The 25,168-nt window shown below is 37.6% G+C and overlaps 1 protein-coding gene across 1 annotated transcript in view; it reads left to right on the forward strand.

The window, feature by feature from the left end:
• The first annotated feature begins 1,233 nt into the window (after positions 1–1,233).
• Positions 1,234–25,168, forward strand: part of COL19A1 (collagen type XIX alpha 1 chain) — a 216,228-nt gene continuing 192,293 nt past the window's right edge. Inside the window, exons 1-4 of the mRNA XM_064596956.1 lie at positions 1,234–1,313; positions 14,426–14,552; positions 22,297–22,371; positions 23,153–23,252. Coding sequence (XP_064453026.1) covers positions 14,462–14,552; positions 22,297–22,371; positions 23,153–23,252 — 266 coding nt within the window. The 5' untranslated portion in view covers positions 1,234–1,313; positions 14,426–14,461. The remainder of the gene's footprint in view (positions 1,314–14,425; positions 14,553–22,296; positions 22,372–23,152; positions 23,253–25,168) is intronic.

Below are 25,168 nucleotides of genomic sequence, written 5' to 3' on the forward strand. Positions count from 1 at the left end.
ATGTGATATCCTCCCTCTTTGGCGTCTTTCCACAGTCAACCAAAAATTAGTGATGAAAATCACACATGAAGGAAACACATCAAGAGGTTTTAAATTCTGACATATAAACATGGTTCGCATCGCTATGGATGCAAGACTAAAACTGCAGGTATTTTGATCACAATGAAAGGTTTAAAAACCACTAGTTGACTCTAACAGTTTCACTTAAATGAAGTGGAAATGAGTGATCTCTTAAATTTTTTCTTAACATTTTTAGTTTTTGCCAGCCTAATTTTATTTATGATCTGATCTGTGAGCCCTGACACGTGAAGCATATTTCTCTGGTTTAAGGTAACTTTTAAACTTACTGATTTTCATTATTATGGATCAGTAACATAATTTATAATATTTCCCCAACTATGGCAATACTGAACTACAGAACATTAAACCAATTTATCCATTTTCTAATGTCTGATTATTTTTCTGAATTCTATAATGGTTTTGTTTTTCTTTCAAATATATGTAAATGTGCGTGGGTGTATATACGTATGTACATATATATACACACACACAATATGTATATATGCCTACAAATATACATATATACCCACTATATGTGTGTGTGCATGTATGTATACACACGTGTATACACATGCACGCACACACACAAATACCTACACGGAGATCTGCAGAAAAATGTTATCTTCACATGTTCAAAGGGATTCCCAGAGTTCAAAACCCAGGATTTGTAGCACCAATCCATGGAAAGACATAATACTTAAAATCACAAAATAATTTTGTGTACTCTGAGACAAATCATGCCACACAAACCTGTACACATGAACATCAGAAGGCGGGAAGACTCTCTTGATTAACTTTATATAAACTCCTGACATAAAAGTGAAAAATGAAACATAAATGATACCCCTTCTTAGCTCAACTGTTAAAAAGCCAATTATCTACCTGTGAATGTGTGCCACATACAAATACTTGGAAGACACTTCATAATCAAAGTGAGAAACTCTAGCACCTGCAACCAACAGTCATTCTATCTGTGAAAGTGCTAATAAAACATAAGCCTGAAAGGCAGTATTCCTAGCTGCAAGGCGACATTGTTGTAATTAAGGAAAACCTGTGCACGAGTTGGCGGAGTCCTGTCTTGCGGAGTCCTCCGTCCTCGTCGAGTGGGAGGGTCACACTGCGAGAGACTAATAAGGGCAGAGATGCGTCCCCCTTCCCCACTCGCAGGGAGCTCACTCGGGCCACTCCTCGGCGGTGCGGCAGCCCGGGCCGGACTCCACTGCGCCTCTGAGGGGCTCAAACACACATTCAAGGTAAGCTGCGCAGCTTTGCCGCCGGCCCTTTCACTTGCCGGGCCGCACACATGCCGGGTCTATGTCATCTGCTCATGTTGCTGGTCATTTGCGTGCATCTGCTTTTCAAGAAAATGTAAAAACTGTGCTTTACAGGTAAATATGTTTTGGTAGATAAATAATGCACACCTGCAATTACGCATTCCCATAGGTAGCTTAATGATGGGACCAAGAACGTTTGGCACGATATGGCCACTTTAATATGCTACACAGAATGTAGTTCGTGTTCAGATGTTCACGTAATGCAGGCTTTATGCCTTATACTTTAGTTCTAGGTGGTTTTTCTGGCTACGTGTGTTTGTCAAGGAGAGCTATGAGCACTGCTGATGCGGGTGAGAACAGACATCAAATACAGAAGAAAAAAAATATCCATGGGGTTAAATGCACAGAACAAATAAACTCAATATAAATGCATGCCGTTAGATCGTTATTTTTGGTCTACATCTAGAGACGTTACCCATTGGAAGCGAGGAGACAGTTAAGGGGTATAAACTGGAAGACGCGAGGTGCCGGCGCCTCGCTCTCGGGTCGGGGGTTACTTATTCCGACACGCGGGTATTTCTCCCAAGCGCTGCTCCGCAGCACCGCGCGGGCGGGCATCCCGGCCTCCCCCAGCCCCGGCTAGTCTCGCGGCGGCCGGTGTGGCTCCTTAATTACCCTGCAGCCTGCGCAGCGCGCCCCACCGAGCGCAGCCGCCGTCCCCGCCGTCCCTGCAGCCGCCGCCGCCGCCGCCGCCGCCGCGGGGACGCCCCGGTCCCGGCGCTCGGAGAACGCGGCCCCCGCCTCCGCCGCCTGGGCTGCGAGATCCAGCCGCCGCCGCCGTCAGCGCGCCGGCGCCGACGCCACGGCGGCCGTGAGCAGGGAGGCGGCGCGGCGCAGCGCAGCCCGCTGGGGCGCTGCGGGGTCCCGAAGAAGTTTGTTGGCGCGGAACCAAGCGCGCCGCGGCCGCCGGGCACGCTAGCTCCTTCTGGGCAGGCGGGCGTGTAAGCGAGACCTGCCCCGTGTAGGGTGAGGGAGGGAGACAGCAGGCGAGTCGGGGTGGGCAGGCCAGGTTGCAGGAGCCCCAGGGGCACAGAGAGGTTGGGAAATGGAGAGAAACAGGGTATCAGAACTCACTGCCGGCCTCAGGGCACAGTGGGCTGGGGACCCAAAAGAGGGGAACCCAGAACCCTGAAAATGCGGACAGTTCTAATTGAACCACCCAGGCATTGCAGCAGCGAGTGATCATGAGCCCCGGCTTGAGGCTGGGGAGTGCAAGGGTAAAGGAAACCCTTGTGCTGCCTCCTTCCATTCACAATTCCAAGAGGGCTTGGTCCCATCTTCTGCTTGGGGGAGAAGTCTGAGGAGAAACAAGAAGGGGGGGGTGCGGTGCGGTTCGGGACGCTCAAGAGGAATTTATATCTGCTTGATAATGGAGAGGATGAAATAAAACCACTCCAACGTCTTTCCCTACCCCCACCCCCAACAAAAAGTGAAAGAGCAATGGCACTGATTATTCTCAGTCCAAACCAAGCAGTACTGTCATTTTTAAAGAGATAAAACAAAACAAAACAAACCCCTCAAATGTGTGGTTTCCAGCATCTCCTTGCTGGTGCGTGAGGAGAGAGCTGTAGGACTCTAAGTAGAGATTTTTGGATATGTGCCTGCAAAGGAGGAATTGAGATGTTTAGATGTTCAGATGGTGCAAAATGTACCTAAAATTTCCTGAGGAGGGTTGACAGGGTTCTTTGAGTGGGAATATCTCTTCAGGTTGGAAAAGAGGAAGGGGATCCCGGGGTACAACAATTTATTCTCTCCCTAGGGGATAGAAAATGGAGGAAGTTACTGGCACATGCTTCCATGAGGTTCTGTCCAGTCTGATCCCTCAAACTGGCTAGGCACCTAAGTGGGGTTTCCTGGGAAAGAGGGAGAAGATGTAGTGATAGAGCAGGGGAGTGAGCCTGAACCTGATATGAAAAGGTCAGGAAAAAAACTGAAAAGGTGAAAGAAAACCAAATGTGATTATTATCACAGTTAGGACATTATCTCTGTATCCGAATCATTGTCATCCAAGGAAACCATCTAAAACAGATAGAAGCCCATTGTATTCTCCAGAAATAGAAAATTTCCATCTACTTTATGGTCCTTCTGTTTAATCTCTCCTATTGAAATTGTAGTTCGTTTTTTCCCCAGCAGGCAATAATGCCCAGTGGGTACACAGGGTGGATGGTTTTAGAGGCAAGAGAACATATGGAAATAGAAACCATAGTTGTACATGGATGTGGATGGAGATGGAGGGTATTACGCTGAGTGAAGTAAGTCAATCAAAGAAAGACAATTATATGGTTTCACTCATTTGTGGAATATAAGAAACAGCGTAGAGGATCATAAGGGAAGGGAAGGAAAATTGAATGGGAAGTCATCAGAGAGGGAGAAAAACCATGAGAGACTCTTAACTGTAGGAAACAAACTGAGGGTTGCTGGAGGGGAGATGGGTGGGGGGATGGGGTAACTGGGTGAGGGGTATTAAGGAGGGCACGTGATGTAATGAGCACTGGGTGTTATATGCAACTGATGAATTATTGAACTCTACATCTATAACTAATGATTTACTATATGTTGGCTGATTGAATTTAAATAAAAACAAAACAAAAACAATTGACATCATAAATACAAATTCAAGTGAAAATGAAAAATTAGCAGGAATACAAATTAGCAGGGCTAGAGAGATGCTAATATATAACCTGGAAAGGATGCTGAAAAAAAATAGAATGAATGGGATTGGAGTTGGATTATTCGAGGCAGGCTGCATTAAGGTCATGTATCTTAAAGAGGCAGAGAATAAAGAGGCTTAGCAGAAGAGAGCAAGAGAGAGGGCATTCCATCCAGAAGGAATGGCATGTGTGCAGGCTTAGAGGTGGGAGTGAGCAGTCATGTGCTTGGTAAGACAGAGAATCCAAGCTGGGATGAAATCGGAGATGAGGAGAGCAGATAGCACTTGCCAAGGAGAGATCCGAAAGGAGAAACTGAGAGGCAAGGGGCTTTTTACGGTGTTATTTTGTAGGTCTTTAGTGAGATAATCAGGTGAGGAAGTTCCATATTGAGTTTGGAAATTGATAGGTGGCAAATGTGAGAGTGGGAATAATAGGCCTGACCCATGATATTCCATGATATTTGTGAAGCCCACAGGGTCTTGTTACCTCTCTTTGAGAGAGATCAAAAATAATCATGAGATTGTAAGATTATTAGATCATAAAGTTAGTAGAGCCCTTCAAGTAGGAAAATTAGGAAAACTTGATACATAAGGAAAATATATACGTCTATGTTAATTTAAAATTTTAAGTGGCATTGGATCACTGATACAGATATATCTGTGAAAATGAAGCTAGAGAATGGAAATCCGAAAAAATGTAGGTCATTCATAATGATGGAAGTTGAGAATGGTACCAAAAAAAGTTGACGGAGACGGTAGGTCAGAGAAGTGAATCAATAAAACAAGTTGTCGAGGGTGAAGAGAATCAGTTAAGCACGTTCAAAGGGAACCTGAGGTTGGAGACCCTCTTGGGAAGTAGGCACTAGTTTTGAAGTGTCAGGAGAAATAACATAGAAGTTTGGGAAAATGTGATAGAATTGATCAGTTTTAGAGGTTTATAAACATTGAGAACCAGGGGATATATTTTCTGTGATGGAAGAAAAATTCAGTAGTATTATCTTTTGTGCATCTCATTAAATAACTGAAATTATGTTCACTGAGCCTTCTTTTAGTAATAATTCTCCACCTATATCTTCTGTAAATGTTAAGTCCATATCTGGATATATTACTTAACAGTTTGAACCTCCATTTGTTTAATTTTGGAAATGTGTTGTCTTAGACTATATTCATCCTACAAATTGATCAAGTAGGTACCTACTAAATGCCGTGTTTAAACATTATTTAATGTTTGAACAAAACACAAATGATAAAATACTTTTTTTTCTACAAGATGTTCAGTATAGAGAAGAGACAGAATGCACACAGGTTATTAAAATGCTGTGTAGACCAGGCTGAAGCAGAGGTGGGTACTGAGCTCCATTGGATTGCAAGGCAGTGAGTAAATGAACTCTGTGATGGCTCTTGCAGACTTCATAGAGGACATGGCATTTGAACTGCATGTAGAAGGCAGAGTAAATGATCACCAGTTGGAAAGAGAATTGGAAAGACATCCCAACAGCCCAAACCGCATGTGCGAAGCATGGCACATTTGGGGAATTGTGAAGAGTTTGATGGTGTAAAGTTTGTTTGGAAGGAGGTAGCAGGCCACGAGACTGGTCAGATGAGTTGAGGACCCCACTGTGAAAGAGCCTTGAGAGCTTCCCTTAGAAATGGCCGATGAAAAACCACCAGCAGATATTAATAAAGCAGAACACTAACTTGATTAGATCGCTGCTATAGAATTCTAGAACAGTAGGGAGATAGAATCAAGGGGAACCAGACTGAAAGGAAAGGAATGTAGTTAGGAGTCTGCTGCACTTTTACAGATTAGAAATGGTAAGGAGGTAAGTTAGTTTTTGTAAGGATGAAGAAGTTGGTATGGATTCAAAGGAAATTTTTAAAGGTAGATTTGATAGACTTGATAGAGGTTTGATATAGGAGGGGTAAAGAATGAGTTGAAGAGGATTTTGAAATTTCTAACTTAGGTTCTTAAGTTAAATATGATGCCTGTAATTAAAATATAAAGGTCAAGGGCCTTCTGTAGATTATAATGAGGGCAGAACCCTTGCCGAAGCTGCAAAAGACTTCTGCAAACTATCTTCAATTTCATTGTTGTAGTTAATGATAAAATTATGAAATAATGCTAGATCTAGTCCTGAGCTCTTGGGAATTTTTGTCCTATTATTGGCTTGGAATTTAGCTCTATAGGCATGGCTTTTCAGCTGGTTTTCTCCAATAGTTTATAGACTCTGCTGTAGCTTCACTAAAGACAGATTCTAAAGATTGGTAAAAGAACAGATGTGTACCACCTGTTGTTTTTGCTTATTTACAAGATGTGTGACTTCATAATACTATGGCCAGATTTTCTTGGAGTTACATACAGGCATATTGGAGGGTAGTCAAGAGGTTCGATTTAAGAATTGATCCCCTACCCAGTCACACAGCAATTCTATTTATAATGAATACTCTGAAAACATGTGTTCTTTCAGTCACTTGACAAATCAAATTTACTTTTCTGAAAGTTGAAATGTGGTGTTGCTCATTTAACAGTCCACATAAAGCAAATTAGGATTCTTTCTCTATTTTCTCCCTTTGCCTCTTTCATTTTCTTTCCCATGTTATTTTCTATTTCTGTCTTAATTCTAATGTTCTGACCCTTTACCTAATACCAAATTTCAAAGACGCAGAGTGAGCATTATAAAATGTTAGATGACATAACAGTAAAACGATTCATGTTCCATTGGCAGATTTGGTTTGGTTTGTTTTGGTTTACTCAAAAACTTGTGCTAAGACGTACCTGACCATCTTATTTAGCAAGCCTGCTGTTTCATCATTCTACTCACTCTGCTTTCCTTTACTTCCTAGTGTCTATCTCGCAAAGATAAAGTATGTGCTTGTTTGTTTTTGGTTTCCCTGACCAGAGTGACACCAAGGACTTCCTCTGTTTGGTTCCCTGCTATCTCCCCAATGACTGTTGTCTCCCCCCCCCACCCCATGGCTCATAGTAGGAGTCTCATTGTATGGATGGAGTGAAAGATTAAGGTTTTTCCACAGTTCCTTTCTGTCCTTTTTGTGCTCGCTGTACATGAATTTAGATTAATAAGGAATTTTTAAAAATCCATGTCCTAATTAAAATATTTTGATAGTTGCCTCATAGGTTTTCAAGCACCGAATAAGGGTAAGTTAAGGGATAGTGACTTTCCTTTTTAATTACCTTGCCCCAGCCAATATCTAAAACTATTCCAGTTGGCCAAGGATGGTGAGAATAATGGGTTAGAAGTCGAGGTTATACATAGACCTTCAGGCAGCCTTTATCTCTTTGTTGTCACGGCAATGAGAAATCAGTTACAGACAGGGCTCTCTGGTTGATTTTAGAGTTCATAGGCCCCAGCACTGTTGTCTGCTCAAGACTGCCGGTACTGGGCACGTTCACAGTTATGACTTTGGTCCTTTGTAGTGCCGGGAAGGAACTGCCTGGGTCTGGCTAGCATCTTGATAGATGGTAGCTGAAAATTTAGAAGTATATAGGGATATGATAGGTCTATCCCACAACCTGATGTGTAACGGCACTGGCTTCTTAGGCAAGAAGAACTGGACTTAGAGCTCAGGCTCTGGGATCTTCTCTATGATCTTCGAGTTTTCATATCTGTAGAATGGGGACCTGATACTTGTCTTCTGTACTACCCTTAGGCCCAGGCAACAAGGTCCCTGCTCTGGGCCTTACATTTTGGAAGGCCTTTATATGGCCTCGCTCTGGATGTGCTCCTGCTCTCAGGGTTAGGAGTCCACAGAGTTACGGGTACCTGTCCACCCAAAGCCCAAGCTGCTTGATGAGGCTCTAGGAAGATCCTGAAGCTCCCTGACCAAGTGACTCTTAGTCCTCTTACAGGACCTGGCAGACTTCTTCCTGGGGTTCATCTTCCTAAGGGCAGACCAAGTTACTGGTAGGAACACTTGTAGGCCCCAGTGGGTGTCAAGGAGCGACTGCTTGCCGCTGTTGTGGACAGAGCTTAGATTTACTGGTATGTTCCCATACATGTGGGTGAGGCTCCTCATGGTGCAGACGAAGGCGAGAATGGGAAAAAATGAGAGAAGAGCTTTGGTCCAGCCCAGAGACTGGTTCATCCTTTGCAGCCTGCTATGTTCAGTTCTAAATTTGACTTGGGCTTTCAGGTCTTTGTGAAGGTATACTTGCCAAGATAAAAGGATAAAGCACATTTCTTCTTAGTTTTATTAGCTTTATTATATTTAAACATACAGTATATGGGTCTCTTGCCCTATACCCTGCTCCTGTTAGGGGCAGACATGCTTGCCTCTCAATAAATACCACATATAAAAGAAATTCTGCTTCAGAAAATGAGACCATGTGTAACCAGTATTCCCCATGTCCTTCTTAAAATGTATCATGAGCCATATTTGTACAAAAAAATGATTTGAGGCCGTCAGTAACCTCAGCATCCATATATATTATTCTGAGGTTCTTCATTGGTCAATTCACTGGGAAAGCATTGAAGGTCTGTGTTAACATTTAAATCTTACCCGGGAAGAGCAACACATTAAATTGTGACAATGTTGGCTTGAATGAATTTATTTATTTATTTTAAGATCTTATTTATTTATTTGACAGAGAGAGACACAGCGAGAGAGGGAACACAAGCAGGGGGAGTGGGAGAGGGAGAAGCAGGCTTCCCATGGAGCGGGGAGCCCACTGCAGGCTCAAACCCAGGACACTGGGATCATGACCTGAGCTGAAGACAGACATTTAACAACTGAGCCACCCAGGCGCCTCTGTTGGCTTGAATTTATCAAACTATTTTGGTAGTCATCTAGCTGGGATCTGAGGGGACAAAATAGAAAATTGGCAAGTTTTGATGATGAAGGAGGTTGTGGACAAAGCCCAGAATTGAGAATTCCTGGAGAGCATTGGAGGTGGGTCCAGAACAGAAAGAAGCAGCCTGAAATCAGTGGGTTCTGGGGACAGTGAGAAGGATCTGGAGGATAGGTCCAGAAGGACCCCAATGGAAGTTTTTCCCACCCCTTCAACTGCCTGAAGCAGAGGTTAAAGATCTGGAAAAGGTATTTTTTAAAAACATATACAAGGATTTATTTTGAAATCTTTACCAAGTTTACCTTTACCTTTACCAAACATTTACCAAATGTTCATAGTGGAAAAAAAAATGTTCAGAGTGGAGTTCATCTATACTTAATCAGGATCAAAACAACAGAAACCTCAACTAGTAAACATGTTTTAAAATGTGCAAAGAGATGTACACCTGAAACTAATATAACACTGTATGTTAACTATACTGGAATTAAAATAAAAAACTTAAAAAGAAAAATAATAAAATGTATCAAAAGAAAGAATGTTCATGATGGTCCTTGAAATATTGTCAGATCTTGAAATGCCTTAAGAATTATAAAAGTCTAAATTATCATCACTGCAGATTCAAAGATAAATATATTTTACTGTATCTCAAGATTTGGAAATTGGCAATCTCTTACTTTTTTTAATTCAAAGAATATTTATTGAGCCCCTGCTTTTCCAGATACTATGCTAGGTGCCCAGGATAAGGTGATGAACAAGACAGACATAGTCTCTGCCTTCAAGGAACATAAGGTTGACTGGAGGCAATAAACATATGTACTGTGTTTATTAACGTATGTCCAGACAAAATAGTCTGAGCTGGAGAATAATGGGGTGAGGATACTTCTTTGTCAGGTAAGGGCTTTTCCACACAGTAACATTTACATTGAGAGATGTAGGATGAACAGGACCCAGCATTATCCAGGTTGAGGTAATAGCATGCACAAAAGCCCTGAGTTTGGAAAGAGCAAGGGAATTTGAGGACTAGGTCATCAGTGAAGAGAACAGTACCAAATGAGGCTGGAGAGGGGGTAGGGGCTAGTTTAGTCAGGGCTTCTAGGCCATAGAAAGGCTTTTGGATTACATATGAAGTACAATGGGAAACCATGAAAGGGTAAAAGCAGGGGAGTGCCATGATTCACCTTTTATTTTAAGAAAAGCTCTCTAGGGCACCTGGGTGGGTCAGTCGGTTAAGTGTCTGCTTTCGGCTCAAATCATGATTCCAGGGTCCTGGGATAGAGCCCCACATCAGGCTCCCTGCTCAGTGGGGAGTCTGCTTTGCCCTCTGCCCCTCCTCCCCCAACTCATCCACTCGTGCAGGCATGCGCTCTCTCTCTCTCAAAAAAAAAAAATTCTTTTTTTTTTTAAAGAAAAGCTCTCTAGTGCCCAGTTAGGAAGCTGTTGAGGAGTCTAAACCAGGGTAACCTGAACTACGATTACAGCAGAGGAATGGAGGGCAGGTAACACTGATATGACTTGCTGACTGGATGTGGGGGATGGTGATGAGGAAGACAGGAACATCAGTGTGATGCTTGAGTTCCTGGTTTGAGCATTTTGGTGGGTGCTAACTGAGACTGGGAAGAGCATGAGAGGAGTACATTGTGGTTGGGAATCAGGCATTTAATTTGGACATAATAAGTTACAGGTGTCTGTGCAACATCTAAGAGGGAATATAGAATAGACAGCTGGCTACACAATCTAATGTTCAGAGAAGATTGGACTGGGCATACAAATTTTAGAATTATCTGACAGATACGTTCAAAGCGAAGAGAATGGTGAGATCACCTAAGGAGACCTTATAAAGAGTTGGGCAAGGAGGGCTCACAGATCCCAGGATTAAGAAATCAGGTAGAAACAAGATTTGAGAAGGGATTTAGAAGGAAATCCCAGAGAGTGTGAGGGCGGGGAGGCCAATGAGAGTGAGGATTTCAAGGAGGGAGTGGTCAGCTATTGGAAATACCACCAAAAGTTGAATTAGATGGGGAGAGAAAAGGATTCTTCTTTCAAGTTCTTGCTGAACTTGGTGAGAGACATTTCAATGGAGGGTGGAATGACAATACATCAGTAACTAGGACATTTGGTCAACTATCCATAATATCTTCTTCAAACATTTTGCATAAATGAGATTGAAGCTAGGTGCTATCAATCTCTAAGTGGCTCAAGGAAACAGTTGGGAGACCTCAAGATTGAGTTAATATGCTTATGGTTGTATAGCTCTCTGGTTCTTTGTTGCTATAACAGGGACCAAAGCTTCAACGAACATAAATTTCTAGGATGCTTCGGCATTTCCTCATTGTCCAAATATCAATGTCAACCTCAGGCTTAGGAGATAAATATAACTACATTTTTATTTATTATTATTTGTGAATATGTAGAGCAAACAATTATAATAGCAGGTAATTTTTATGAATACTTAATATGTTCAAGGATCTTTACTATGCTTTTCCCAGGTGTTAAATAATTTATTGCTAGTGTTATTATCAGTTTTCAGGTAAATAAATGAAGGCTTAGTGAAATTACATAACTTGTTCATAAGTGACAAAGTCCGGACATGAAACCATGATTTCCACCACTATATTACACTGCTAAGTTATCAACTCTAAATAAGAGTTGCTTCGGAAAAATGTCTCTTCATGTCTTCTGCCCATTTTTTTAACTCCATTTTTTTGTTTTCTTGGTGTTGAGCTGTGTGAGTTCTTTATATATTTTGGATATTAACCCCTTATCAGATCTATCATTTCAAATATCCTCTCCCTTTCTGTAGGTTGCCTTTTTGTTTTGTTGATGGTTTCCTTTACTGTGCAAAAATTTTGTTGACAGTTTTGCATCTGTGTTCAAGAGAGATTTGCCTGTGATTTTCTTTTCTTGTAATATCATTGTCAAAAAAAAAAATCATTGTCGAGTATGGTGTAATAATTTTGCTGACTTAATGATTTACTCTCTTTGCCTATTCTCTGAAAATTTTTTTAAGTGAAAGTTCAGTGATAATTACTGCTTAAATATTTGGTAAAATTTTCTGATTTAATCCATCTGTACCTTAAGATTATTTGCATGGTAATTTTTTATTGAATGTTTAATGATTATAATAGTGTAAAACTTACTCTTTTTTTCTTGTTTATGTTTTAGTAATTGAAATCCCTTTAAGTAATAAAAATTTCTAGAAGATAAGAAATCGCTACTTAAAACTGCAAACAAAGGATCTCTTCAATAATTAGATTAATATTTGTGAGTTCATTTATTTGAAATAAAATTAATTGTTACTAGCTGATTGGAAATAATAGGATAAGTTTGCAAAGTCATATGAGGATTAGGGCTATATCTAGATGAAAGAGTTCAAAAGAAATAAGGCATAAAACCAGATGTTTGATATTTAGAATCGCACATACGATTTTAGTATTGCAGTTGCTGCTTTTAGCTATTCATCCAGAAATATCTAAAATCTTGAATTAATTTTAAAATGCTGATCTTAGGGTATTTTGCACATGCAGAATACCAAAGAGGATGGCCTTGGTTTTTTTCTAGAGTGTGTACTGACAACATTTAGACATTGGTATGATAGACTCTTTTATATTTGACTCTTGAGTAAACTTTGATAGCAAATAAATGATTCAATATTATTTGCATATTTAGAAGTCTTAGAATAGCTATTCCAATAATACTGCAATTGTTAAATACACTGAAGGAGCCATTATATTTTTACTTGCAATTTATTTCCATGTTTAGTTATTTCACTATAAAAATTAATTTAAGTAATATTTAAGTTTTCCATTATAGGGATTCTATTTACTAAATCTTTTATTGTAATACCTATAAAGTAGTAGTCTATATTTAGAAAGACAAATGATTATGGAGGGTAACACATTGTTAAATCTGATGCCAGTGGTAGGCTCAGGTGAGGTAGGCATGGCGTATATCCATTTTTCTCTTTGAACAGAAGGAAAGATTGCTTTTCACGTGTCTAGTAATCCCTCCAGTAGCAGTGATTGTTCCAGTAACAACATAGTTAAGTTTATAGAAAATGTAATATCAGTTGAGACAAAATATGTAACACTAATATTCAGAAGAGAAAATAGAATTGTGAATAATAAGATTATATTTTAAAAATATAAATCATTGTATATGACACCAAAAGAACAGGTTAGAAGAAAAATAGGTAAATTGGATGACATGCAAATAAAAAAACTGCAGCAAAGGACACAATCAAGAGAGTGAAGGGGTAACCCACAACACGGAAGAAAATATTTGCAAATCATGTCTGAAAAGGGGCAAATATCCAGAATATATAAAGAACTCCTAAAATTCAACAACAGAAAACCAGATTTAAAAATGGGGAAAGGATTTCAATAGATATTTCTCCAAAGAAGATATGCAAATGGATAATAAACATATGAAAAGATGTTCAACATCACTAATCCTTAGGGAAATGAAAATAAAAAACACAATGAGATACCATCTTGCACCCATTAGGATGGTTGCTATTAAAAATACTACTACTACTAATAATAATGTTGATGAGGATGTGGAGAATTTGGAATTGTTGTGCATTGTTGGTGGGAATATAAAATGGTGCAGCTGCTATGGCAAACAGTATGTTCATTACTCAGAAAATTCAAAATAGAATTTTCATATGATCCAGCAACTCCATTTCTGGGTATGTACCCTAAAGAATTAAAAGCAGGGACTTGAACAGGTATTTGTTCATTTGTGTTTATAGCAGCATTATTCACAATAGTCAAAAGCAACCCAAGTGTCCATCAACAGATGAATGGATAAACAAAACATAGTATATACATACAGTGCAATATTATTCAGCTTTAAAAAGGAAGGAAATTCTGACACATGCTACCACATGGATGAACCTTAGGGATATTATGCTAAGTGAAATAAAGTCACTAAAGGATAAATACTGTATGATTCCGCTCATATGAGGTACCTAGAGTAGTCAAATTCATAGAGACAGAAAGTAAAGTGGTGGTTTCCAGGAGTTGGGGGAGGGAGAAATGGGAAGTTAGTGTTTAATAGTTACAGAATCTCAGTTTTGCAAGATGAGAAGTTATGGATGGTAGTGATGATCACACAATAATATGAAGGTACTTAATGCCACTGAAAAAGATCGTAGATTTTATGTTAGGTGTGTTTTACCAGCATTTAGAAATATATATATATATATATATATATATATGTATATGTATATATATATATATATATACATATATATACACACACACACACGAATCATTTTAAGTGGTATAGCTTTAAAAAACACATGTTAGGAAGAGAAAATTTAAGGCATAAGAGGCTTTGTGGACACTGATAATTAGGAACTAATCAGAAAATATTTTTGGAGCTTTTTCATACACATTAAGGTATATATTGTGTTATTATGTATCATTACATATATAATCGTATATCCAATTATATAATTATATATATTGTAAAAATCTATTGTGTTCTCTTTGGTGATGAGGGTTTTCTAGAGATCATAATGAGAGGAACCGTATACAAGAAGCTCAGTTCCAATATTTTGTTTTGTTGCAGATCTGTGGCCACTTGTTCACATGGTTTCGAGGCACAATGAGGCATGCTGGCTCTTGGAAACTCTGGCTCTGGGTGGCAGTGCTTCTGCTTCCGGCTTCCATTTCCGTGACGGTCAGGGACAAGTCAGGTATCCAGACCGCCTCTTTTGTCCAGTCACTAAATGTTATTTATAGCCTTTTGGTTATTTTTAAAATCATTAAAATAAGTTGTTGGGGTTGAGGAGGCCATAGATGAAATCTACTAGTACAAAATAAATAATTCATTGTTTTTCCCCATTGACCTTTCATGTTGCACATTGAGAATTTCTAAAATTACCTCATTTTCCCCATATATATATATCAGTCTAAATAGACTTTCTTTTCTCTCATTGATGTTTATAAATATAAATTTGTGTGGATAATTCTCTGTTTGTATTTTTCTCCTTTCCCCCTCTGTTATAAGTTATTCAAATTAGAAGTACGTAAGTCTATTGCTAATTAGGTTTAACCAGGAACATACTTAATCTTAATTAGGGAAAAGCAAAAAACAGAATAGGAGATATAAAAAGAAATGTAGTTTAATTATATGTAAGTTCTATAGTATCTCAGATGAAATGAACAAAAGATTAACAGTTGTTAGAGCACTTTTTTGCACTAAATAGATAATATTTATTTGCAATTGTTAAATTATCAACTTCACAAATGTTTCCAAATGGCTTGAAGGCAGTTTGAAACATTTACTCTCACCTCTGATTTTTAAAAATGATTATGTGGCTAATTTGGAAAACTTCCCTTGAACTTTGAGTTGTAAATTACTGATCTAGATGTACTTCTAAGTCAAACTAGACACACTGGAGAAGACATTTGCTAAGCAAAGAGAAACTTCAACTCTCCTATGCAAAGGATCACATAAGATATGTTCTGATGATGGTCACATATGATGATGTATTCTGAAACTCTGAGTCTGATTGTGCTTATTCTTTTGAATATATCTTTAATAAGTTTTGCTAGGCAGGTATAAACAGCCTGGTAGAGACTTTTGAGTTTGAAGAACACATAGAATCAAAACAGTCTCTTATAAAGATATAACAAGTCTTAGTCTCTCAGCGTTATGTCTTTATGACTTTTATATTAATTTGGCAGGAGGTGCATTTCCTAATAATCCACGTGAAAGTTTGAATATTCTACCGCTGTATCAGTGATATCCTGAGGCTGTCATATTTTTGGGGGGAAACACTTTCTTTCTTCAGTGAGAAATAAATCAGAATTGACTCATGACAAAAGAAAGTCCATAGGTCAAGGAGAGTTCATTCTGATCATGTTGAGCTCTTAATTTCTTTATGTTTCCTCCTTTTAAGAACACTAGTAGGTAATGGGATTTGCAACTTACACAGAGAGGATAGGACTTCTTTGGTTAGAAAGGAAAATGAATCTTTGGTTGAGCAGGACACAGTTCCTAGGGACGTGCTAGTGTATAATAAATGTTCTTAATAATGTTTGAAGGATCTACAATAAATGTAATTCCAATTTTAGTTTGAGCAGAAATCATCTGGGGTATTGATTCCTAAATCCCACTCTGAGATTGTCATTATGCAGGATAGGCTGGGGTGGGATTCAGCAATTTACATTTTTAACAAGCTCCCCAGGTGAATCTAATGCAATGTGTCTGACGAAGACATTGGGAGAAACACTCACTTTTGGAATAATTAATTGACTTTTTTTTCTTCTTTTTTTCCTTTTCCTTCTTGGTTATCTTGCATCTTATGCTACCAGATTCCCTTTGTTTTATCTTATTTTATTTTATTTTATGTTATTTTTGCCTCTAGTAACTCTTTTGAAAAAAATTGTGGTAGGAACACTTAACGTTAGATCTCCCCTCTTAAGAAATATCTAAGTGTGTAATTCAGTATTGTTGACTATAGGCACAATGTTGCACAGCAGATCTCTAGAACTTAATCATCTTGTGTGACTAAAACTTCCCCATTTTGGGATTCCCCAGGATGTTTTGCTTTTGCAGCTTTGGTATTTCAATTCTTTAATCAGGTTATATTGTATGTAGGACTCCTGAAATGCATATATTCTGGTCCAATTAACTGTCCCAAATTGATCTTTCTAAAAGATTTTTCTAAGAAGTATGAATTCAAAATTAATCTGAACTCTAACAAGATTCACATAATATGAAGCACTGAGGGAAATTAATACAGACAAAAATGAAGAGTTGATTTTTATCAGGCCGTTTGAGAGAGTGTTCCTGAAGCAACACGTACTGAACGTGCCATGGAAATTGCTTAACTTCAGGTATCGTTCGCATTAATTGAAAATGTCAGCACAGCACTGCCAAGGGATTATTGAAGAATATGACACGCTGGGCATGGCCTGACAGGGAGCTCTTCTTGTGTCTTGTGTCTCTGATTCACAGTGCAAGGTTCCCTTTTTAGTTTCCTCATGTGCAGACCTGCGTGTGTGGTCACTAACCATTTACCGGAGGGAAGTGATTACATCTAAAAATAAGATATAACAAATCTGAGGGAGAGGCTAGGGTTTCAACTCTGGAGTCTGTGAAATTGTCAGCAGTCTACTGTTAAACCTAAATATACGAAGGATAAATTGAGCCTTCTAATTGCTTTATTTTAACTCTATGGTATGCTTAATGATACTTGGGATGTTGTTCCAGTTGGGACGGAATTCAAGAGTAATACGGAAAGATTCAATACAACTTGAATTTTAAAATCTTGAAGCTATTAAGAATTCAGTTATTTCTTAGTCTTATCAGTTTTACTATTATGTTGAGATTATGAGTTAAGGCATATTTATATATTTTCATATTGCAGATAATCAATTTGAATGTGGCAGTTCAGCTCAGTTGTCAAAAGAGGGTGGGGAAGAGAACCATATTAAAAATATACATTATGCAGATCTTAAAACTTGTTTTAATCTGTTTCTTAAAACTTTCTGTTATGATAGAAGTTTATATGTTGAAAAATTAAAGGTTCCTCTTTTTGTTCTACTTTACTAAATCTGGTCTAAGGCCAAAGTACTGAGTTACCATCAAAAATAATAAAAACAGCAAACCAGAGTAAGGAAAAGCAGCAAATCCTCCCCCCACCCAGGGGCTCCTGGGTAGCTCAGTAGGTTAAACTCTGACTCATTCATTTTGGCTCAGGTCATGATCTCAGGTTATGAGATGGAGCCCCTCATCAGGCTCTGTGCTGGGTGTGGAGCCTGCTTGAAGTTCTCTCTCTCCCTCTCCCTCTGGTCCGCTCCCCCTCCCCCACCTAAAAAACAAAAAACCAGCCTTGATAAAAGGAGAGATAATAGAATGCCATTTCTTTTTCTTATGGTAAAACATCAGGTTAAGTGTCTAGATGGAATTGATTATAAACTTAGGCCCTAGACCATGTGCATATACCTTTTAAAACTAGTTTTCTGTAAATTACAAGGAAAAACTGTTACTCTGAAATTTGGCTTTAATTAATTGACTGTGTACACACTGCACTCTTAAACTCAGAGTAGGAAGTATGCTATCATATAGAGAATTTTATTTTGTGTTTTTAAGAATTCCTCATGTTCAATATGGTGCCATATAACTGACAAATATACTTTGTAACTCCTAAATTTTTGAAGTGGAGGAAAGTTCCACAATTATTAAATAAAAATTATAGCTCCTAACCAGGTATTCTTTGGAGGAATAGCTTGGTATTAAAACAATGACAACAAACCCGCAAGAAGCTGTGAGGATTTTGTGACCTTTTGTGACTTTTTTGTTAAAATAGCTGTGTTCTCATTTCTTTTTTTTTTTCTTGGTCACTTTTCCATATTATTTTTATTATATTTTGGCATGATGACCTTTACCTATATTTGTTAACCAATGTTTTTCTCCTCGCCCAGGATACTCTATAATCCTTTATCAGAGGTGTTATCCAAGTACGAAATATACAGGAGGCCTGCAGGGAACCAGGAACAATAACATAAAAAGGCCTGCTTCCCCCTCAGCCCAACAGCGAGTCTGTTTTAGCCTTTTTTTAAAAAAAATGTGAAACACCTAAAGTTTCTTCTTTGCTCTGTTTACAAAAACAGACCAGTACTGCATCTGTGGGAAATTGCTACTCTTCACCTTCCCGATTCTAATCTTGAAGCAAATGCCGTATTATGGGTTTTGTCACTAACAGTAAGGAAAACAATTTTCCTTAATGGATGTTAGAAAAGAAGAGTGATGGGGGTGCCTGGGTGGCTCAGTTGGTTAAGCGTCTGACTCTTGGTCTCATCTCAGGTCTTGATCCACAGTCATGGGTTCGAGCCCCGAGTTGGGGTCCACACTCATAATCTACCCAAATTGGACCTAGCTGCCCTCCTTTCAGCAACCTTCCAATCTGGTGAGCTGCCCAGGTCCTTCAAAACAGGTCAAGAGGAAAGTGGGTCTGACAATCACCGACAACATCTTAGCAGGAATTTGTCAGAAACCTTTGCATTTGCTTTTCAAAAGGTCTGTCGATTAAGGGTCCCCAAGTAGTACATCTTTTGTGGTGAAATTTTAGTAATTACTTTTGAAATATTCCAGAGAACCTTGGGAGTTTCACTGCAGCAGTGATTCTCCTCTGTCTACCTGATAGGATATTTGGATCTTATCAGTAGTTCTTCAAGGTACATGCACATTTACTCAAAAACTGTACTTTATTTTATATTAAAATCTATGTGTCAATATTTATAGAAGTTAACACATCCAACTTGTGATAGCCACATCTACTGCCTTGCCATTTGTATGTGATGGATCTCTAAGATTCATGCATTCAGATTATTATTGTACCTTGAATCTTACCCCCAAATAATTAATGTTTAGTTTTCCTTTGTTTTGTTCAGATTTTCACAATAAAGCACATGTTCTAAATATGTGAAGCTATATTTGATTTTCATAAACTAAAGACTTAAGTGGGGAATTACTTTCATGAACATTGCTGGAAATGTTGAATTCTGTTCATTTCAAAGTGACAGGGTTATTACTTTGACGTCATCATATATTCATTAAGTCTTTGGAAGAATTTAAAAATAAGACATATACTGTTTCCAGCTTGGTGGTAGGCCAGCATACCTTCCCCTCATGATGAAAGCATCTTTGTAGGAACTCCCTTTCCACTGTCTTGAGATTTGTTTTGTCAGACATCTGTTGGGCTTTCCCTACATATGTCGTGGAGAATTTAATCTTGTTTATTACCATCATATAGTCATTCAAAGTCATTATAAAAATTTGATCAGAATTTCAGTTGTTTTGTTTTGCAAGAATGATTTTTAGCTTGTTTTCTTACAGATATGCTGTTTTCTTCATGTTGAGGTACACACTAAGGGTCAATAAATCTTAGATGCTCAGTGTAGTGAATTTTTACATATACATTTATACATCTGGGTAACTACCACTCAGATCAAATTATAGAACATTTCCGGAACCCCAGAAGGCTTTCCTGTATCTGCTTTCAGTTGACGTCCCACCAAGGTAACCCATACCTTGACGTAATTTAGTTGTACAGTCTTTTGAATTTCATATAAATGAGATTATGCAGTCTGTATTCTTTTGGGAATGGTATTCTTTCTATTTAATAATGTATCTGTGATATTGAGGTTGTTGCATGTGTCAGAAGTTTATTCTTTTTTATTGTACAATTTTTCATTGTAGATACCACAATTTATTCATTTATTCTTTTGTCAGTGAACATTTGGATTGTTTCCAGTTTTATACTATTATCAATAATGCTACAATGAATATTCTCTTCTAAAAGGGTTATTTACACTCATTTTTTTGGTGCTCATTTTTCTTGGGCTGTTGAATTTCCAAGCCATAGAGTTCATGTATATTTAGCTTTAGTAAACACTGTCAGTTTTCTAAAGTGGTTGCACTGATTCCCACTCCTACAAGCAATGTGGGAGAGTTCTCTTGCTCCACATTCTCATCAAAACTTGGTGCTGTCAGTTTTTTAAGTTTTAGTCATTTAGAAGTATCTCATTGTGGTTTGACTTTGCATTTCCTTGATTACTAATGATGTTGAATACCTTTTCACATGTGGGTTGGCAATTTGGATCTTCACTTTTGTGAAGTGCTTAAATATTTTGTTCATTTTCAAATAGAACTTTCAATATTTTTCTTTCTAATCTGTGAGAGTTCTTTGTATATTCTGGATATGATACATGATCAGATATATGTATTACAATAGTCTATGGCTATTTTTCATTCTTTTAATATTGTCCTTTGATTTATAAGTATTTTAATTTTAATGAAGTCCGGTTTATCGGTTTTTTGTAATTGGTGCTTTCTGTGTCCCTTTAAGAAATCTTTGCTTCCTCAAGTTCATGAAGATCTTATGTTTTTCTGTAGTCCTTTATTGTTTTATCTTTCACAGTTAGGTTTGGTATCATCTCTAATTTATTTCTCTGCATGGTGTGAGGTAAGAGTCAAGGCTCAGTGTTTTCCTGTGTGGAGATCCAGTTCACCCACAAACATTTACTGGAAAGACCATCCTTTTCCCACTGAATTACAGTGGCTCCTTTGTGGTAAATAAGAGGACCACATATGCACAGGTCTGATTTTGGACTTTCTATTCTGTTCCATTGACCTCTTTATATGTGCGCTAATCCCACATTTTAAAAATTTCTGGTATCTGATAGTGTAGTGAAGCCTGTCTTCGTTTTTGCCTTTACTATTCTAGTTTTTTAGAGTTCCATATAAATTTGAGAATCAGCTTGTCAGTTTCCCATATGCTGTTGGGATTTTAATTGGAATTGTACTGAATCTAGGGATAAAATGAGAATTGATGTCTTAACAATATTGAGTTTTCCAGTGTAAATACTTGGTTTATCCCTTCAGCTATTTAGGACTTTAATCTCCCTTGGCAGTGTTCTCTAATTTTCAATACAGTGATCTTGATGAGATGCTTGGTTTTTATAAAAATGACTATGATTTTGGGTAAAAATTTGGTAATGTTTACAAAATATCCAATTTTACTATCATTTCAGACTTGCAGTCCTGTTAAGATCTCTGAGATAGGAATTTCCAAAGTAGCTAAGTAATCTCTAAAATTATTCAGTACTACAATTTCACATATGTATATTACAACTTTTAAATATGATTAAGTGGCAGTGCTATTAGAATCTGATTAATTTTTCTAGTTACGTATATTTAGATGATGCCCTGTCACCACCCCTGAAGTTCATGATACATTTGTTCTGGAGGCAAGGAAGCTTGAGATCAGGGTTTCAGCATAGCCAGGTTCTGGTGAGGGCTCTCCTCCTGGATTCCTTATATGGTAGGGAGTGGAGGAGCTCCTGTTTCTCCATCCCCCTGTAAGGACACCAGTCCCATCAGGAAGGCTCCACTTGTATGTCCTCATCCAAACCTAAAGGCCCCACCTACAAATACCATCGCATTGGGGATCAAAGCTCCAACATATGAACTTTGGGGGGACACATTCAGTCCACAGCAGTCCTCTTCCAATCTAAAGTTTAATATCATCTGGCAAGAAAACCTTAATCAAATCTGTGTTCAAATATAGTATTAGTTCATTTGTTTTAATATTAGAACATATTTTGAATATAAAAATTTAATGATGTTAAAGCTAGATAATTTTCTAATTTCAAAAATGTATAGCAACAATTAGAAAGAGTAATATTGTAATAATAATAATAATTATAGCTAACACAAGTGTTGACTCTGTACCAGGCATATGTAATCCTCACAAACATACTCTGAGGTGGGTAATATTCTTATCCTTGATCTATACAAATTTAGTAAAATGGTTTATTATTTTCATTTTATCTTAAGTTTCTAATTGTATTGTCTGATTCAAACTTATTTGAAAAAATAGATTAAAAATGCAGTGCACATCTTCAATTTTTAATTTTTTTAAATAGAAAGTCAGTGTCCTTTACTGAGAACAGAGGGACATCAGTTTACCCAGGACAACAGAGATAAGCTTGAAGTTTCAGGTAAGCATTATAATCCTTTGCAAAGAAGTGTTTTATGAAATTCTCACCATATGTGTATTATATCGTAAGTGATTTTTTGACATTGTAATTTAAGATGATAACATCAATATGAGAAATTAAAAAGAAAGAAGATAAATGATGTGGAAAAAAGTGTTAAGAGCAGAGTACTATATTAACTAAGAACAGCTCAGCTTCTTGGAGGAAAAAAAAGTTATTTAAAATTATAGAAGTGTTGTATCCATTGTAGAAATTTTGAAAAAAGAAAAGGAAATTTATGAGAAAGTACTCACTACCCAAAGATAGCCAGGAGTCCCATTTTGGTGTACCATTCCTCTTTCTTTCTCTGTCTTCCTTTCTCCTCCCTCTCTTCCTCTCTCACACACATACATGTAATCATTAATACATATATTGAATTTGAAATCAAAGCATTGCCTCACGTCAATATATATTCTTCTAAGGCATGATTTTTTTAAAAACAAGACTGCTTAAATTTCAATTCAATTGCTGTCATATTTTTTACTTAACTGTTTTTCTGTCTTTAAACATCAGAAATGCTACAATGAGCTGCTCTGATTATTTTCTTAGGATAATTGCTAGGTCAAAGAAAATTAATATTTGAGTCTTTTGAAACATATTTCATCCTCCTGTATACATACTAAAAGGAGAAAATTGAAATCAAGTAAGGACAACAAAAAAAGTCCTATTTAAAGATATCAGTATCTTTGTGGGTTTCCTAAATTTAACAAAACTACTGGATTAAATCATTTGTCACATTTTACAGGTTTTGACCTAGGAGAGAGCTTTTCTCTGAGACGTGCATTTTGTGAAGGTGATAAAACCTGTTTCAAATTGGGAAGTGCATTTCTTATTAGAGATACCATGTAAGTAAAATCATTTTTCTTTACATTTTAATAATACTATACAAACTATTTTCTAAGGAAATTCCAAATAATTTGTTTAAAAAACAAAGATTTTCTCAATAGTATTGTACTTACTTGAATGCTGTGGTAAGTGAGTTGTTTTTATATTTGTTGTTTTTAATAATCTTTGCAATCTGATCTCATTCTATGGTATAAATGCCATTCACCAATACAGATACAGGTGTAATCTTTGCAGAATAGTAATTAAATCCATTTTTTTAAATTTTATTTTATTATGTTATGTTAATCACCATACATTACATCATCGGTTTTTGATATAGTGTTCCATGATTCATTGTTTGCGTATAACATCCATTGCTCCATTCAATACGTGCCCTCTTTAATACCCATCACCAGGCTAACCCATCTCCCCACCCCTCCCCTCTAGAACCCTCAGTTTTTTCTCAGAGTCCATAGTCTGTCATGGTTCATCTCCCCCTCTGATTTCCCCCCCTTCATTCTTCCCCTCCTGCTATCCTCCTCTTCTTTTTTTTAACATATAATGTATTGTTTTCTTCAGAGGTACAGATCTGTGATTCAACAGTCTTGCACACTTCACAGTGCTCACCATAGCACATACCCTCCCCAATGTCTATCACCCAGCCACCCCATCCCTCCCACCCCCCACCACTCCAGCAACCCTCAGTTTGTTTCCTGAGATTAAGAATTCCTCACTAGAGGGGCGCCTGGGTGGCTCAGTCGTTAAGCGTCTGCCTTCGGCTCAGGTCATGATCCCAGGGTCCTGAGATCGAGCCCTGCATCGGGCTCTCTGCTCTGCAGGAAGCCTGCTTCTCCCTCTCCCACTCCCCCTGCTTGTGTTCCTTCTCTCGCTGTATCTCTCTCTGTCAAATAAATAAATAAAATCATAAAAAAAAAAAAAAGAATTCCTCACTAGAAGGTATTATGCTAAGTGAAATAAATCAATCAAAGACATGTGTCATATGATCTCACTGATATGAAGAATTAAATCCATTTTGAATAAGTATTATTTATGTTTAAAATAGGTATAACCAAAGTAAGATTTTCAAATGTGAACTTTAAAACATAAGACGCAATGTAGAGTTAGAGACAAAAGACTGGTATTTATTGTAATCATTTCTACATTTATTATGCTTCATGATAAATTAAAACAAAAGAACATAGCCCTTAGGTATTCCTCTTCTATATTGTGTAGAACACATAGTAACATAAGATGATAATGTGACTATAAGATGGTCTTGATACACATTGTATTTCAAAATTGAGTTACCTGAGTTTTCCTTTGTTATCTTTACTATTCATTTTCTACTGATAAGCCTGAGATTAAAAAAAAAAAAGTATCATGTGCCATTAAATACTGACATTGGTCAGCAACTATACAGGACAATAATACTTCCCCCTATGGTCTACATGTGATTGGAGGATGGTTACAGAGTAATTCAGAAAGCTTGAGTCATCCAAAAGGCAGATAGAACATATATGGTCATGATATTTGGTCTTTGAGTCCAAGATGAACATTCCAGTTTATGAATACACTGCAGTGAAAAAGCATTAAAACTCTGGTTTAATACCCAACACAGATGTTTTTGTGTGAAAGCATATATGGATGTTTTCACTTCTTGATGAGGAGCCTAATATTTAGGTTACCAGACAGGGTTGTTGAGAATCTTCGCATTTGAATTCTCAAAGGGAAATAGCATTAGTCATCTTGTTGCCTATCCTCAGATGCTCTGTGTAAACTAGCTCCCTCACTCACTTTTTCCCTGAGAAAACTTTCTTTTAAACCTTCTATTTTGTGATACTTTAGATGCATTTAGTTTAATGATGTGGTTCCTTAAAAGTAAACTGCCCATTAATTGGTAAGAAATAAGAGTGTTAAGGAAGAGAGTCATCTGCTC

Source organism: Mirounga angustirostris, unplaced genomic scaffold (assembly GCF_029215605.1).
Source record: "Mirounga angustirostris isolate CCGP_5_RB_7025 unplaced genomic scaffold, mMirAng1.0.hap1 SCAF_8, whole genome shotgun sequence".
In the NCBI taxonomy this organism is placed as follows: Eukaryota; Metazoa; Chordata; class Mammalia; order Carnivora; family Phocidae; genus Mirounga; species Mirounga angustirostris.